General features: G+C 47.4%; 1 protein-coding gene across 1 annotated transcript; it reads right to left on the reverse strand.

Moving 5' to 3' along the window:
* Positions 1-3,493: 3,493 nt before the first annotated feature.
* Positions 3,494-13,976, reverse strand: LOC146181337 (uncharacterized). Its single transcript, XM_084577879.1, has 5 exons — positions 13,542-13,976; positions 8,502-8,747; positions 5,353-5,432; positions 4,017-4,289; positions 3,494-3,853 (listed from the first exon to the last, which is right to left on the reverse strand). The coding sequence occupies exons 1-5, from the start codon at positions 13,866-13,868 to the stop codon at positions 3,604-3,606; spliced, it is 1,176 nt and encodes a 391-aa protein (XP_084434005.1). The 5' UTR covers positions 13,869-13,976; the 3' UTR covers positions 3,494-3,603.
* Positions 13,977-14,182: the final 206 nt, after the last annotated feature.

Genomic DNA, 14,182 nt, shown 5'->3' on the forward strand with positions numbered 1-14,182 from the left:
CTCGCTGCTTTGAAACTGACAGACGAACAGATGGCATCATACTCCGCCGTGGTGAGTGCTTTTCAAAAGCATTTCCTACCTCGAAAGAATGTCATCTATGAGAGAGCGCGATTTAACTCTCGGACACGAGAGCAGCATGAAAACGTCAACGCATTTGCGACTGAACTGTTCAAGATGGCCGAAAGATGCGATTACGGAACTCTCAAAGACGAACTGATTCGGGACAGGCTCGTGGTCGGCTTGCGAGACGTAAAACACAGCGAGAGCCTGCACCTTGACGCAAACCTCACTCTCGAAAAAGCAATCACAGCTGCCCGCAATTCAGAGAGCGTAAAACTTCAACACAAGGAAATTCGCTCCATCCAACAGCCAGCTCTCGACATGAGAGAAGTTCGCGGCCAGACAAACGTCAAAACTCGCCGGAACCAAGCGAGAGTACCTTTCAAGTCACGCCCTCAACGTACACAAAAGACGTGAGACGAACGCTGCAAGTGGTGTGGTGGCGTGCGTGACCACACGAAGACTCAGTGTCCCGCGATAGACAAGACGGGCAACCAGTGTGGGAAAAAAGGCCACTACGTCCGCGTCTGCTTGTCTAAACCCAAGGACGAGACCTCGAGTATCCGACAACGACAAAAAGATCTCGGAGAGCTATATCTAGGCGAAATCAAATTGGGAGTGAACACGCCGTGGAGGATTACTGCTACCGTGAACAACTTGCCTTTTACCTTCAAGGTAGACACCGGCGCGGATGTGTATGCAATCGCACACAGAACCGTCATGGGACCCATCAAGTCAACGCAACAACTGTTGATAGGCCCAGGCCAGACAGCGATAGCCACTGTTGGCTACATCGATGCAATAGTCACCTGGCACAGCACTGAAGTCCAAGAAGCAGTCTTCATCATCAAAGGATTAAAAGAACCGCTGCTCAGTCGACCAGCTATAGAATCACTTGGGATTCTACAGCGCCAATTTCAATCATGCTGACAAAAATAAAAACCATGGCAGTTAATAGAGTGATCAAAGGTTCTGTTCCTAATCGTCACAGCATAAACAAATCAATGAAATGAACACTAAAACTTGCATTGTGCCTTAGGCCTAAAGAGCAATCGCTCGAATTTCGATTGCGCAGCATCGAACCCCTTCTACGATTCTTCTACTTTTATGATTTCGGTTTCGTCGAACACTAATGAAAAAATCACAAGGGTTCAACGCTGCTGAACCAAATATTGAGCGAAAGCATCAGCTGCGGGGGACCGAGCGTTCTTCTTCTCTTGTTCTTCTTCCTCAGCCCAAATATAAACACCCGCTTTAACCAAGCGGTATGAACGTGCCTTAGTGGCCTATAGGGGTAACGTCAATGCCAGGGTCCTAGCAGACTGATTCTGACATAACCGTCCCATGTGAAACGAGAGACCCAAGTTGGCAGCTCCTGCCAGCCCACACCCTAGTGTCACGTGGAGTGTGACGTTACAGCGTCACATGGGTAAGACGTGGCTACCGGCCGCGCTATCTGAAGGCTCAAAACCTAGAGTAGTATTGCTTTCACAATAAAATTCCAACAGTAACCTTTGCCTAAGAATAGACACGACAAGAACTTTTACACCGCCTTTTCATTCCACAAATTTAAACTAATTTTGTTTAAATTATCTCAGTGCTTAAAATGATTATAATTGCAACATCAGTGTCGCCGCTTCTGCATGCTGGCCGCCGACATGCTGCTGCCTCTCATAATAGTTCGCCCTCCAATACCCATGGAGTCGCTTACACGGATGCCTCTTTTGTGGCTCCTCGCGGGTCGGAAGCCAGGTCCTCTTTCATCCTCGTCTATCTATCCCTGTCACTCACACTAGCGGTCCTTTTCTCCACCCCCTCCGGATATCTCTCTTGAGGTCCTCTTCATCATTCATGCCATTCAAAGTTTCCATTCTCTCCCACCTGTGCCTCAGTATATTATATACACCGACTCCCAGGTGGCTATCCTTGTCATTCAATTCAAAGCTCTCGCACCTGGGCCCGTATTCCGAGTTTGCGTCGTTATCGAAAGTGTCGCTATCTCTCCGACCTCGAGTCACCTGATTGGTCGAAATGCCGGAACATGATGTCACCTCTTCCGGTTTCACAGCGGCAACACCCGATTCCTGTGTTTCGACCAATCAGATTACTCGAGGTCACTTGAGATAGCGACACTTCAATAACAACGCAAACTCGGAATACGGACCCTGATCTGTCCACGGAGATCGAGGCCGCACTTGTTGCGCTGCAGCCCTGCCCCGTATTTCTCCGATTGACCTCTGGACACTCGGAGATTGACGGCAAAGAACTGGCGAACCAGCTCGCCCGTGAATCTCGTAACCGGCCACCGTTCATCCCCTGGCCAAGGTCGTTGTTGTTGTTGTTCTTGACCAAATAACATATGGCACATACCCACAGAGGGGATCGGCCAAGAATTAGGTAGCAAAGAAATGTTTTGAAGTATATACTTTCATGTAATAAAAAAAGTGATTTGAGGGGTAGAGGAAAGGAAACAAAAAGGAAAATAAATGAAATATAAAATGAAAATGGTAACACACACGGGAGATTGACACTGGAATTGTAGAATAAGTAACATTGAAATATTTAGCAAGGCAAACGATTTGATTCCAGTAAAAATTTTCCATGGCGTTAAAAACAGAGTCTGTGACTGTGCCCAAGGATGGTTGCGCCAAATGATAACAATATCGGGCTACGTAAACTGAGGCCGAACTGTTGTAATGGCCTTTCCATCAACTGCAATCTCAACGTAGTGAAGCGGCGGCAAAACAATAAGAAGTGATCTAATGATTCCTGTTCACCGCAAAATGCGCAGACTGGAGAATGTGCAGAGCCAGACCTGCGAAGATGAAAATTTAAAGGTGGGATACGGCATCGCAGCCTTCATAGAGAAATGTCAAGTTGCCGTGAATGACACAATTTCCTATTCCAAGAATAATTTAGATGCAGGTAGTCATTAGATCATAAAAGATGTCCATTTTTAATTTTAAATAGAACGTTTCACGAAAACCTCGCTGCGGTGATGTACGCTGTCGCCGGAAGGGTAGATAATACAGGGACATTGAGGGACTCTTTTGCCAAACTATTAGCATATTCATTTAAAGTCACATTGAAGTGGCCTGGTACCCATACCATACGTATACAAGTTTCAAATGTCGAGGTATCAGGGAGATAAAGCTTTTTACAATGGCAAGAGAGGGATGTAGCTGCCGAACCGAGAAGCTGTAGCTGCAGCTTTTCGTTTTTAGAATGGAAATGTATGCAAGCGGAGACATTACATGCGCTGTGGTGTGATATCTTCGTTGACGTGATGTCATGGTGACGCGTACATAGCTCGCAGCATAGCTGCTCGTAGGCAATAGTACGCATGTACAAGCGAAGAATTGGAAACAATGAAATATCTTTAATTAGACCAACAACCGATTCTGATAGTGTAGTACCATATGACCCTGTCACTTACGATTACTATTCCGCGTATACCGCGTATATCGCAAATTGCGGTCGCATTCAGTGTAACGGCCAGTTCTGTGTGTTGCATGGCTAAGCACGATAAATGTCCGACGCAGCCTAGAGCTTGCATACGCGCGTGGGCCTCATGGGCAAACCCTGGGAGCAGTTGAAGGCCCTTGCAAATGCCCGTAAGTTCCTGAGTGGCTCGTTGACGAGTGTCTGCGCCGGCGAGCGCAGTCCGTTGACCTTGCGTTGCTGCAGATAGGCCTCTTCGTAGGCCTCGCATCGATCCATAGCGAACTGGTAGAAGAACAGATGGTCTGTATTGTACGTCGCGTCGGCACCAGAGACGTCCCGCATCTGGAATCTGCGCGCCGCAGACGTGCGTAAGGATGCAAAATGAACTTATGTATATTGTACCTTCATAAACAAAGAAAAAGTCAAGCGGACAAAACACACCGGTATGGTATGCAACTGCTCTATGCCAGGTTGTATAAAGAATACGAATGCATTGCTTTGACCGTGCGTACCTATGGCTCCCTCGAGCCACCTGGTGACGGAACACGTGCAGGGCGACGCGTAAGGCCAGCAGGTCGAGCATGTCCTCGCGGGCGGCGGCGTCGCTCGAAGGACGCTCGTTAGACTGCTGCCGACGCAGGCAGTCGCTGAGCAGGTCCAATCGCAACCGTAAGGAGCCTCTGCCCTTTTGGGTGGCCTTTAGAACAAGCCGAGCCGCGACAAGACGAGCCAAGTCGACCCCCAGACTAGGAACGTGGCGAATAAAGAAGGCGGGGTCATCGAACCTGAAAAGATAGCGAAAACCAGATGCTTTCGTAGATGGCTCTATATTCTGACCATTTTTCATATCTTTCATAGACAATGCACACAAATTGAACTTAGCCTCGATCTATCGCAAATGAGCGCGTTTTAACTCGACGTAAGAAAAGATATCTTTCGAACTAATAAAATTATGAACACATATTTTTCAGAAGCAAACTGCAACTAGAACAAAGCTGTTTTCCGAGTTTGAGGCCGGTGATATACAAACGAAGATCACATATTTTTCTTCCTTGACGCCCTGAATTTAACCGAACGAGGTAAATTAATTGTTCTTGCTATACTAGGCAACAACAATGCAAATAATTGACTATAGTAGGGTACAAGTTACAAAAAAGCAGTTGCGAACTATGGGCAGTAGTCCACGGGGTGTGCATTGCTCCGCTGAACGGTAAACAGGTTCAGTTTTTAATATTTGACTACGCAAAACAAGCCAGGGGCATCGAAATTATTGAGCTTTTAATCTGGTCTGATAGTTAGCTTTTGTTTTGGTAACGCTTTAACAGCGGACTACCTTTTGTCACGGAGGGATTGTTCATGGTGCTTACTGCAGACTTAAATTGCATCAGACTTTCCCAAAAGCTGCAACTGCTCACTCGTCCTTGGTGCTCCTTACGGAAAGATACGATAGCAAGTGTGATCAAATTGATTAAAGCACCGCCCGCGCCAGGGACACGTGAGTTCTGACTTAATCAGTACACACACTTCTGCGCATTCATGAAACTCACAATGTTTAATAGGTCGAGTTCTTTTTTGTTTGTTTGTAGTAGGGACGGTTCGTCGACTGGCTATCTCAGCTTAATGTGCATTGCTGAAAGTCAGTGCTCCTTACGTCGGCTTCTTATCTATCTAGTGCTACCATCTATGTTTTGCTCTGTCAATTAAGTTAGGGGCAATATGTGAAGCAACCGCAAGGTTGCCGTCTATTTGATCTTCCCAATTTGGATGAAGCGCTGTTTGCAATGAATCTCGCTGCCTGGACCGTGCCATGGAGCCACAGGAAAGCGCCGTAACTGTTTCGTGCTGTACCTGATATCAACGGCGCCAGGTGGTACGGCTAGGTATTCTTCGTCCACCTCCATCCAGGGTGTGATCCTCAGTGCTTGCCCCTGATGTCAGAAAGAAGGAGGAAGACACGGTAAGTGTCTTCGAAAGCTCCAGCGAATGCAGGTGTTTCACACTTAATCCTTATAGCTGCCATTGCCACGAAAATTAAATGTGAGGGCAGGATAAGAAAATATGTGCTGGTTGACGGAGTCAGGTTGAAAACGCTTCTCAATTCTCCAATGCCGATAGTGCAGTCGGTGGAAACCAGTGCGGAAGATTTTTTGGCCTGGTGCAAGTTCTGCATTATCGTAAGACATATACGTCGCTCATTATGCCACTCTGTGGGGCTAAGAAAAAGAAATGTGCAGTAACTGTTTTACTATCGCCGAGCTGAAGTAGTTATTGAAGAAAGTACTGAAAGAGGAATCTAAACAATTTAAGAATAATAGTTGCTCTTCACGAAAGTTGCTAAATCACATTATAATATCTCGAGTTTTCAAGTGGCATATGAAATCGCCTAAATACACAAGCATTTTCGCACTTCGTTTATGCGGCCGGCTTGACCGGATTTCGGTTTCGAGGCTTTTTGCTGAACAGCCTGACGAAATACCCACTCACGCACTAAAGCGGGCAATAATATTTTACCGAAATAATTTTCGTTCCATACATCTATGTCACATTGCTGCCACCGTGATCTCGTCCGCGGATAACTCAATCCGCAGAGCTGTGCTACCTGCGGCGTGGTGATGCATTGCAAGCACTTTCGTATGTCGTCTCCAGAGAGTCGTGCTAAAAGCAAACCTAAGCAGAACGGTTGGGAGTTATTTTAACGTCAATATGTTGGAAATGCCGGGAGGTACCATTCCGTTTGCTTTCCGACTGCCAGCAGCCGAAACGAATGGCAGCATTAGGTGCTTAAACTGCTCATCGTTCAGCCAGTCACGCCGTCTGTGGTCATGTGTTCGCGGCATTTACAGAGTTACACCCTCTTTCTTTCTAGTAAGGACACTGTGTTGTTATAGGTTGGTTTTCTTTTAGTTGAATGGCCCCTGTGACATTGAGAGCTAACCGGCGCAATTGAGGCAGAAATGCATCCGTAACACACGCAAAATTCTGCCTCGTCGTAACCCAAGCTGCAATTGAAGCGCTGTCAACCTGTTTAATTATCTACGTTTCATACTTCTAAACTGGTGTTCGTTTATTTTACGTACTTTTCGTTTACGGTTATACAAATACAAATACAAATAATTTTATTTAGCATCAACACTGATTATACAGTACTCGTGATGCTGCAGGGTGCTAGCAAAAAGCCTGCGATGGCTTGACAAAGACTAGCACCCCGCATGGTAAAACATCGATTCTGCACTGGAGCAGTGATAGAAGAGGGAATTTTGGTTGGTTGGTTGGTTTGCGGGGTTTAACGTCCCAAAGCAACTCAGGCTATGAGAGACGCCGTAGTGGAGGACTCCGGAAATTTCGACCACCTGGGGTTCTTTAACGTGCACTGACATCACACAGCACACGGGCACCTTGCTTTTCGCCCCCATCGAAAAGCGGCCGCCGAGGCCGGGATTCGATCCCGCGTCCTTGGGAACAGTAGTCAAGCGCCGTAACCACTGCGCCACCCCGGCGGGGTTGGGAATTTTGGAAATTATAATATCGATCCAGCGGGAAGTAAAATAAAATATGTGGCCAAGCAGGTAGGGCTAACGCACTATTGAAGGATATGTGTACACACGAGACCAAATCAGTGAATTTCACTTCACCCGTTTCAAAGCTAGAAATTGTATTACAGGCAAGTGAAACCAAGAAAAGCAGCCCAAATTTATTATTCCAAAACTCTAGGTTTTGTTGTGGCAAGCATGGGATGTTCATGCATTCCTAAGTTCCTCGTCCATGAAGATTTCGGAAAAAAAGAAAACTACAGAAAACACCAGTCTTGTGAAACCAAAGTAAAAAAAGAAGCAGTGTTAGCAAATACATCTCAAAGCAATTAGCGCAAGTGGTGGTGGTGGTTTGTGGGGTTTACCGTCCCAAAGCGACTCAGGCTATGAGAGACGCCGTAGTGGAAGCCTCCGGAAATTTCGACCACCTGGGGTTCTTTACCGTGCACTGACATCGCACAGCACACGGACGCAAGTGTTCACGCTGTACTCGAAATTGTGCTGTCACCAAGGAAAAGTGACCAATCCTTCATAGGTTTCTTAACTTCCTACACCGTAGTGTGGCGGCAGAAGTTTCCTTCATCAGCTTAAGTGAACCGGCATTAATCACACGAACAGCTGCAAGCAGCAGTACGTTTTTCGCTTTAGTTCTGACCATTGCAAAATAAAGACCCCAAATAACATGAACACTTCTGCGAGTACAAAGGTGCCCATCTATCTTGCAGAAATGTGGCCATTTGTGTGGCTAGGCTGGCTCTCGCAGCGGCAGGCCGTACATACAGGGCTATTCGCCGTGTCCACAACCGTTCCAAGACTCGCTATCTGCAGCCTCGCTGGTTTCTGAAAAACTGCTTTCCGCTCTTTCGGACATGTTGTTAAAAGCAGACTGCGCGCAGTGCGGTGGTAATTTCAATATGCGCGCATTGCTGGCACAACAGGGTAGCTCGGGAACTATAACTCGTGACGTCACGGCCCTTGTCAAACCAAGGAGGTTCTGTGGGTTCAGCTTCACATTTTCGGTTTTCGATCTGCGTTTTTCGCTATTTCAAAGTTGTTTCGCGGCTGTTTTGAAGGCCTTGTATTTGTACACACTGCAGGAGGTTCTTAAAAACACGAAATAACCGATAACTGCAAGCAGTTGAAGAAAGGCTGCAGTTGTCCTATAACTTCGTTCTCTCATAAAAAGCACCCAAAACATAAGGGTATCTGCACACGCCTATCCCTCGCGCTCTCCCTTTCTCAACAGTTTGAGCTCAGCCATTTCGCTTGTAGTCTATTCGCTCGTAGGGTGCCTCAATGCGCGCACACTCATCACCCCCCCCCCCCCCCCCCCCTACCTTACCTCTGCCTAGACTCCTCATTCCAGTCAAATATACATTTCTCTTTCTACAAACAAGCAGTCTAGTGTTATAATGGAACATGCAGTGGTTCACATCAGCTGAAATCACCGCCGGCACACCCGCGTACCTCCCAGAATGTTTCGAAGCCACGGTCGACGATCTTGAGTAGGGCGTTCCTCTGCCGGGAGGCCAGCAGTGCTCTCCACGAGGCCAGCGGCGACTCCTCGGCGTCGGCGAAGGCCAGCTCGGCGAAGCGCATGCGCAGACGCGGCTTGTGCAGCCATTCGGGCAGAAACAGCTGCTTCCGCAGTAACCTCACGGCCCTCAGCAGACCGGAAGTCCGATAGTGCCGCTTGCCGTAGGCGCGCCCAAGCTGTAATAGGAACGCACAAAAAAGGCTTAAAAGACCAAAGGAAATGCTCAGCGCACGCTGGTGCGCAAAAGTAGAAAATGAAAAATCTAGGCTGACCCGCTGTGGTGGTGCACTGGTATGACTACTGTGCCAGAGTTCCCTGGTTCGATCCCGACCACGGTGGCGGCGTGTCGATGGAGGCGAAACGAAGAGGCGTCCGTGTGCTGTGCGATGTCAGCGCATGTTAAAGATCCCCAGGTGGTCGAAATTACTCCGTAGCCCTCCACTACGGCTCCCCTTTCTCTCTTTCCACTTTCACTACCCCCTTCCTCCCTTCCCTTACAGCGCTATCGAGGCGTCCACAGAAAACAAGAGAGACAGTTACCGCGTCTTTCTCTTCCTGTGAACCAATTATTATTATCTAGGCTGCACCCCGCAACTCCCGCGTCGGTCAAGAGCGTCCAATGATTGGGCGTACCCAGCGAGGCCCAATGACGTCATCGGGGAGGGACATTAAAGTAGAAGGAAAACCAGTTTCAAAGGTAGATCAAATCAAAATCTTAGGACTATTCATTCAGGAAAATGGATATAATGATGGAACAATCAGAAATCTAGAGGGATTCGCCACACAAGCCATTGGAATATTTAGAAGAATCGCGTTGAAAGGATGAGGCCTGAAGGAAAGAAGCTTGCTTAAACTCATCCACGCTTACGTAATAAGTCGCGTGAGCTATGCCACGCCGATCTTAAATATCAGGTCGGAGGAGAAGAGGTTAGACTCTCTCATTCGTCGGTGCATAAAGAGGGCCCTGGGCTTACCAATTACCACATCCACAGAGAAGCTCCTTTCTATGGGAGTGCACAGTAGCTGGGACGAAATAGCGGAGGCTGTCAGAGTTTCGCAGCTGGAAAGATTAAGTCGAACGACCATGGGCAGAACTGTACTCGAAATGGTAGGCCTGCAGACAGATAGGAGACTACGAGAAACATCAAGTATCCCACAGGACTGCCGAGAAAATCTAATCATTCCCCCCCACCCCTCCCTCGTAACATGCATCCCATATTCAACACAGAGAGGAGGGAGAAGAGAGCAGAAGCACTAATTAGACGCTTCGATTTGATGGGCAGCAAGTCGGTTGCGTCCGTGGATACGGCAAGTGGCAAAACGGGGCGGCGGTCACCTCGGTGGTCGACGGCCGAGGTGCCCAGGTATCAGCCGCCACCATTAGAAGCCGCAACGCCGAAACGGCTGAAGAAGTTGCAATAGCGCTCGCTTGCGTCGGAACGCAAGCCAATTTCTTAATCAGCGATAGCAAAACGGCTATTTGGAATTTTGGAAAGGGTAGGGTCTCACCGGAAGCGTTAAGGATTCTGGCCAGTAGACGACTAAACAGGAAAATTCGCCTAATTTGGACCCCTGCACACACGTCCGTTCCTGGCAATGAAGCGGCCCACGAGTTAGCCCGAGCTCTCTACTTCCGGGTAACTGTGGAGCCGCCCGATTGCCGGAACATGGACGAGCGTCTGCAAAATTATACGGAGATTCTTCAAAATTACAGGTTAAGCAGGAGAGTGGTGCCACCACCGGATAAAAGTCTAAACAATAGGGAGGCAGTCGCATGGCGACGCCTGCAAGCTGGGAACTTTGTAAACCCGGTCTGGGCATATTATGTCCAAATGGACGATAGGAGAAACGATAAGTGCAAGCACTGTGGGGAGAGAGGGACCCTCAACCATATAATCTGGGAATGTACTAGCTCCCCAGGGGCTAAAAAAATATAAATTGTAGAGAAGCCTGGGAAGCCCTGCTGCGGAGCGAGGTCCCTGCTCCACAGCTACAAGCCATCCGCCTGGCGGAAGAAGCCGCGAAGAGCCAAACCTCTTTGCCTGCTTCTGATCGCGGAGGTCTCTGCTCCCGTTCCTTAGGCCTGCATGCCGGGGTCGGGAATTGGGGGCCTCCTTATCTGGTGGAAAAATAAAGTTGTTATCATCATCGTCAGCGCGTGAGGTGGTGTCGTCCTAATCAGTTGCGAGCGGACCCCAGGAGCACTATTTAAGCAGTATTTGTAAAAGCATAGGCTTCACGCAAAATTTTAAATTTGGCTCGAATGCTGACAGAGACAAACTCTACTGATTTCTTGAATTAGAATATCCCCGCAGATAACTTTTAAGAGGTATTTAAAGGTCTGAAAAGGAAAATGAGCCAGCGGAAGATAGCGCTGGACTCCGTTCGACCACTGTGCTGTTTTTTGCCTGATTGATTGATTGATTTATAAGAAGGGAAAGGCGAGGTAACTCTCTCGCTTGTTTTCTGTGGACACCTCAACCGCGCCGTAAGGGAAGGGAGGAAGGTGGGAGTGAAAGGGGGAAGAGAGAAAGAGGAGCCGTAGTGGAGGGCTACGGAGTAACTTCGACCACCTGGGGATCTTTAACGTGAGCTGACATCGCCTAAACATTTAGCTCCGTACAGTAGAGCGGATTATATACGATACTGTGACCTTTTCATTCCGAATGGTGAGAACGGAAGTCATGCGCACTTAGCACCACAGTGTGTGCCGTTTGGAATCCATCAATGAAGTAATTCAGCCTTGGGGAATAATTATTCAGCGCTTTTCTTTGAAAACGAACATGGAGGCAGTATTTTGGTCTTTGTTGCAATTGGACAGAGACTAGATTTTCTTTATTCTACCTGAAAGCAGTGTTTTTTAATAAACATTTAGCGATAGAAGAGGTTCTTGGCGTTCTGCTTCTGGGACGCGATAATCCTTCAGATTGCGCACTGAGGAGGTTGTTTACTAGCGTATTGCGTGTGACGCAGCATGTAGAGGGCGTCAAATTTGCCACTCTGAAGAGTTTCGTAATTTCGATGGCACAAAATTGAGTGGATTGACTTTACATACTTTGATTTTCGCGTTCAGGTGATTATGTACTCTTGCTAACTCTTCGTCTTCGTAAGACGTTGACAGAACTCCAGAATATTGTATGGCAGGACCAAACGGGAGGTTCTATATGCTCCTTCGGCAGGTATTGATAATAATGACGCCTGGTTTACTGACTACGGAGGACGAAGAGAACATCTTATTGCTCATAGAAGGATTGGAAACAAACGTAGGAGATAATACATATCAAGATAGAAATAATGTAGAGACAAAGAAAAGATGCAATAACCGAAGTTGTTCCGGAAGTAGCCAGCGCTAAATGACGGAAAGCAGTCCATAAAAAAAGGAAACATTCAGACGGATCCAAAATATATTCAACGACCAACAGCGACGGAAAGTGCAAGACCATCGTGCGGCAAAGACAGCGATGAATTCTCCCGGGAATAGCACGGTGTGGAAAGGAAAGAAATAAGTAAATAAAAAAAGAAAGAACGAAAGAAAGAAAGTAAAAGGGTTATAGTGTCAGCCTGCTGGAATATATTATGGAAGAATACGATCTGGTACCTCCACCCTTCAAGTTTTGATTGAAGAAATTATTTACTAGGCTCAGCATACCTCGTACAGCACATTCATGTGCATTTCTCTAGCACGAATCGAAATGTTAATACCGAATAACTTTGCTGCGCCCAAGCTGCTAAACCATGCGCAAGCAGAACATGTATTACAATATTACACTATGCTATACTCTCTGCAGCTCTAGTAAGAGCTGTTCTGATCCGTGTGATAGCTCTAAAGATTATTTGTCTGTGCGCTGAATAATGCGCGAGGTCCCTTCTTTATTCGTATGCTTCCAAATACTTGGTCGCTAACGTGCGCAAAAAACGGCAAAATGAATTCTGAGATTAAGTTCGCATTTTAATTTTTTGCATTCTGCAACTTGAAGCGCAGTGACCCCAACGCACATCCCTTTCCCTGATGCAGCGGGAGATAATATAAGGGGTTCTTCAGAAACTGCAGAACAGACCGTAAACTTAGAACATGCAGACCCCAAGCCTCCCCGCGCAGCTGGCATGGTGCCTCAGCGGCTGCTGCCAGAGAAGATGAGATAGGCGCGAAGCCTAACCAAGTGAGGGGAAAAGGATATAATGAGGAACAAGAAGAAAATGATCAAACTGAAGAAATTAAGAACAAAAGAGAAAGAAGGAAAGAGGAAGGAGGAGAACATAAAAATGACACAAGTAGGAAGAGAAGAAGGATGATATTCGCGCCTTTAATCATAAGCAAATACGTTGGCTCCGAGCATATTCTCATGTGCGAGATACAGGACGTGACGCTCACCAATGGCGGATCAACGTGACAGCTGACGTCAAATCAAGGCTAGACAAAACCAGCGTAGCTGGCCGCGATAGTAATCTGTGGTACTGGGCATTCGAGAACTTCGCAGAGCGGGGTTATTATAAGTTTATTCAATATGTCATTCAAGAAGCGTGCTGTTTGCTTGCCGTTTCATATTCTTGTAATTTCGCATCAGATAATTCAGATGTAAACATCTACTTAAGAGTAGCCGGAGCTTAGCATAGCTGGAGTTTGGAATACTCTACCAGTCGGGTCGATAGACTGCCGGAAATCGTTTGGCCGACCGATTGAAAAGGTAGCAAATTTGTCTGCCTAATACGAGAAATGAGAGCATTTTCTCTTTCTATTACAGATAACTCTCATTTTCTAGTGTGCATGACTTGTAGTTCTGGTTGAAAAAAAAAAAGAAAACGTTTGGAGGGCCAGGTTTCGGTACAACATTAGGGCACGTTACAAAAAATTGCGTTGCGACCGCAAGGGCATCATAACACGGATAAAATTGTATTGAGACCCCGTAGTCAAAAAAACGTAATAGGACATTCACGCATTGTGTGATTGACTGCGAAGATGAGCAGATTACCTCGTGTGGCGCAGTCCTGATAATCCAGTCCACGAGGTGGCGGGTCATTTCCCGGAATTTATGGACGCTCTGCATCTCCCGCTCACTTTGGTTTCGCTTCCGGCCCCTGGGCCGGGCACCGTTCCAATACACGAAAGCCATGAGCTCCGGAATTGCGCTCGTCATCAGCCTCAGGCAGCGTAAGTCTCTGACGTCATCGAGCGCGTCACCGTCGTTCCATCCTGGCTGCCGCGCAGCGGAGAGCTGCGCCAACCTGAGGAAACGGTGGTTCCGCTCCAGGAAAGGAGCGTAGCGGACGTGCATGCGGAAAGCCAGGTAGTTGCGCATATGGACGAGGCCGAACTGGGCGAGGAGCGCTGCCAGCTGCCTTTGGAAGGAGCCGCCTTTCACAAGCACGGGTGTCCGTCGACCGAAGGTGGTGATGCCTGCGAAATCGACACCGTGCACACGGCTTGCTGTGAGAAAAAAAATGCTAATTAAACTTAGACTATTAAGAGGGATTGTGGTATGAAATTGTAGAGCAGGTTAGCAACCCCTGGATCAAAAAGTAGGAAAGACGATTAGGAGGCTCGAAGAAATGGAAATGCGCCTAATACATTATGCTCCGAAGCAAGTGCTATGCATTACTGTGCCCATGTCTT

This window comes from Amblyomma maculatum, chromosome 8 (assembly GCF_055883805.1).
Source record: "Amblyomma maculatum isolate TAMU_Amacu chromosome 8, ASM5588380v1, whole genome shotgun sequence".
Classification (NCBI taxonomy): Eukaryota; Metazoa; Arthropoda; class Arachnida; order Ixodida; family Ixodidae; genus Amblyomma; species Amblyomma maculatum.

Bases quoted from the DNA above. Each gene is read 5' to 3' on its own strand.
- LOC146181337 (XM_084577879.1), bottom strand. From the start codon at position 13,868: ATGCGCAACTACCTGGCTTTCCGCATGCACGTCCGCTACGCTCCTTTC. The intron at 5,433-8,501 runs GTACGCGGGTGT...TTCTGACATCAG, and splicing joins GCTTCGAAACATTCTGGGAG to GGGCAAGCACTGAGGATCAC. The intron at 4,290-5,352 runs GTACAGCACGAA...CTATCTTTTCAG, and splicing joins CCTGGCGCCGTTGATATCAG to GTTCGATGACCCCGCCTTCT.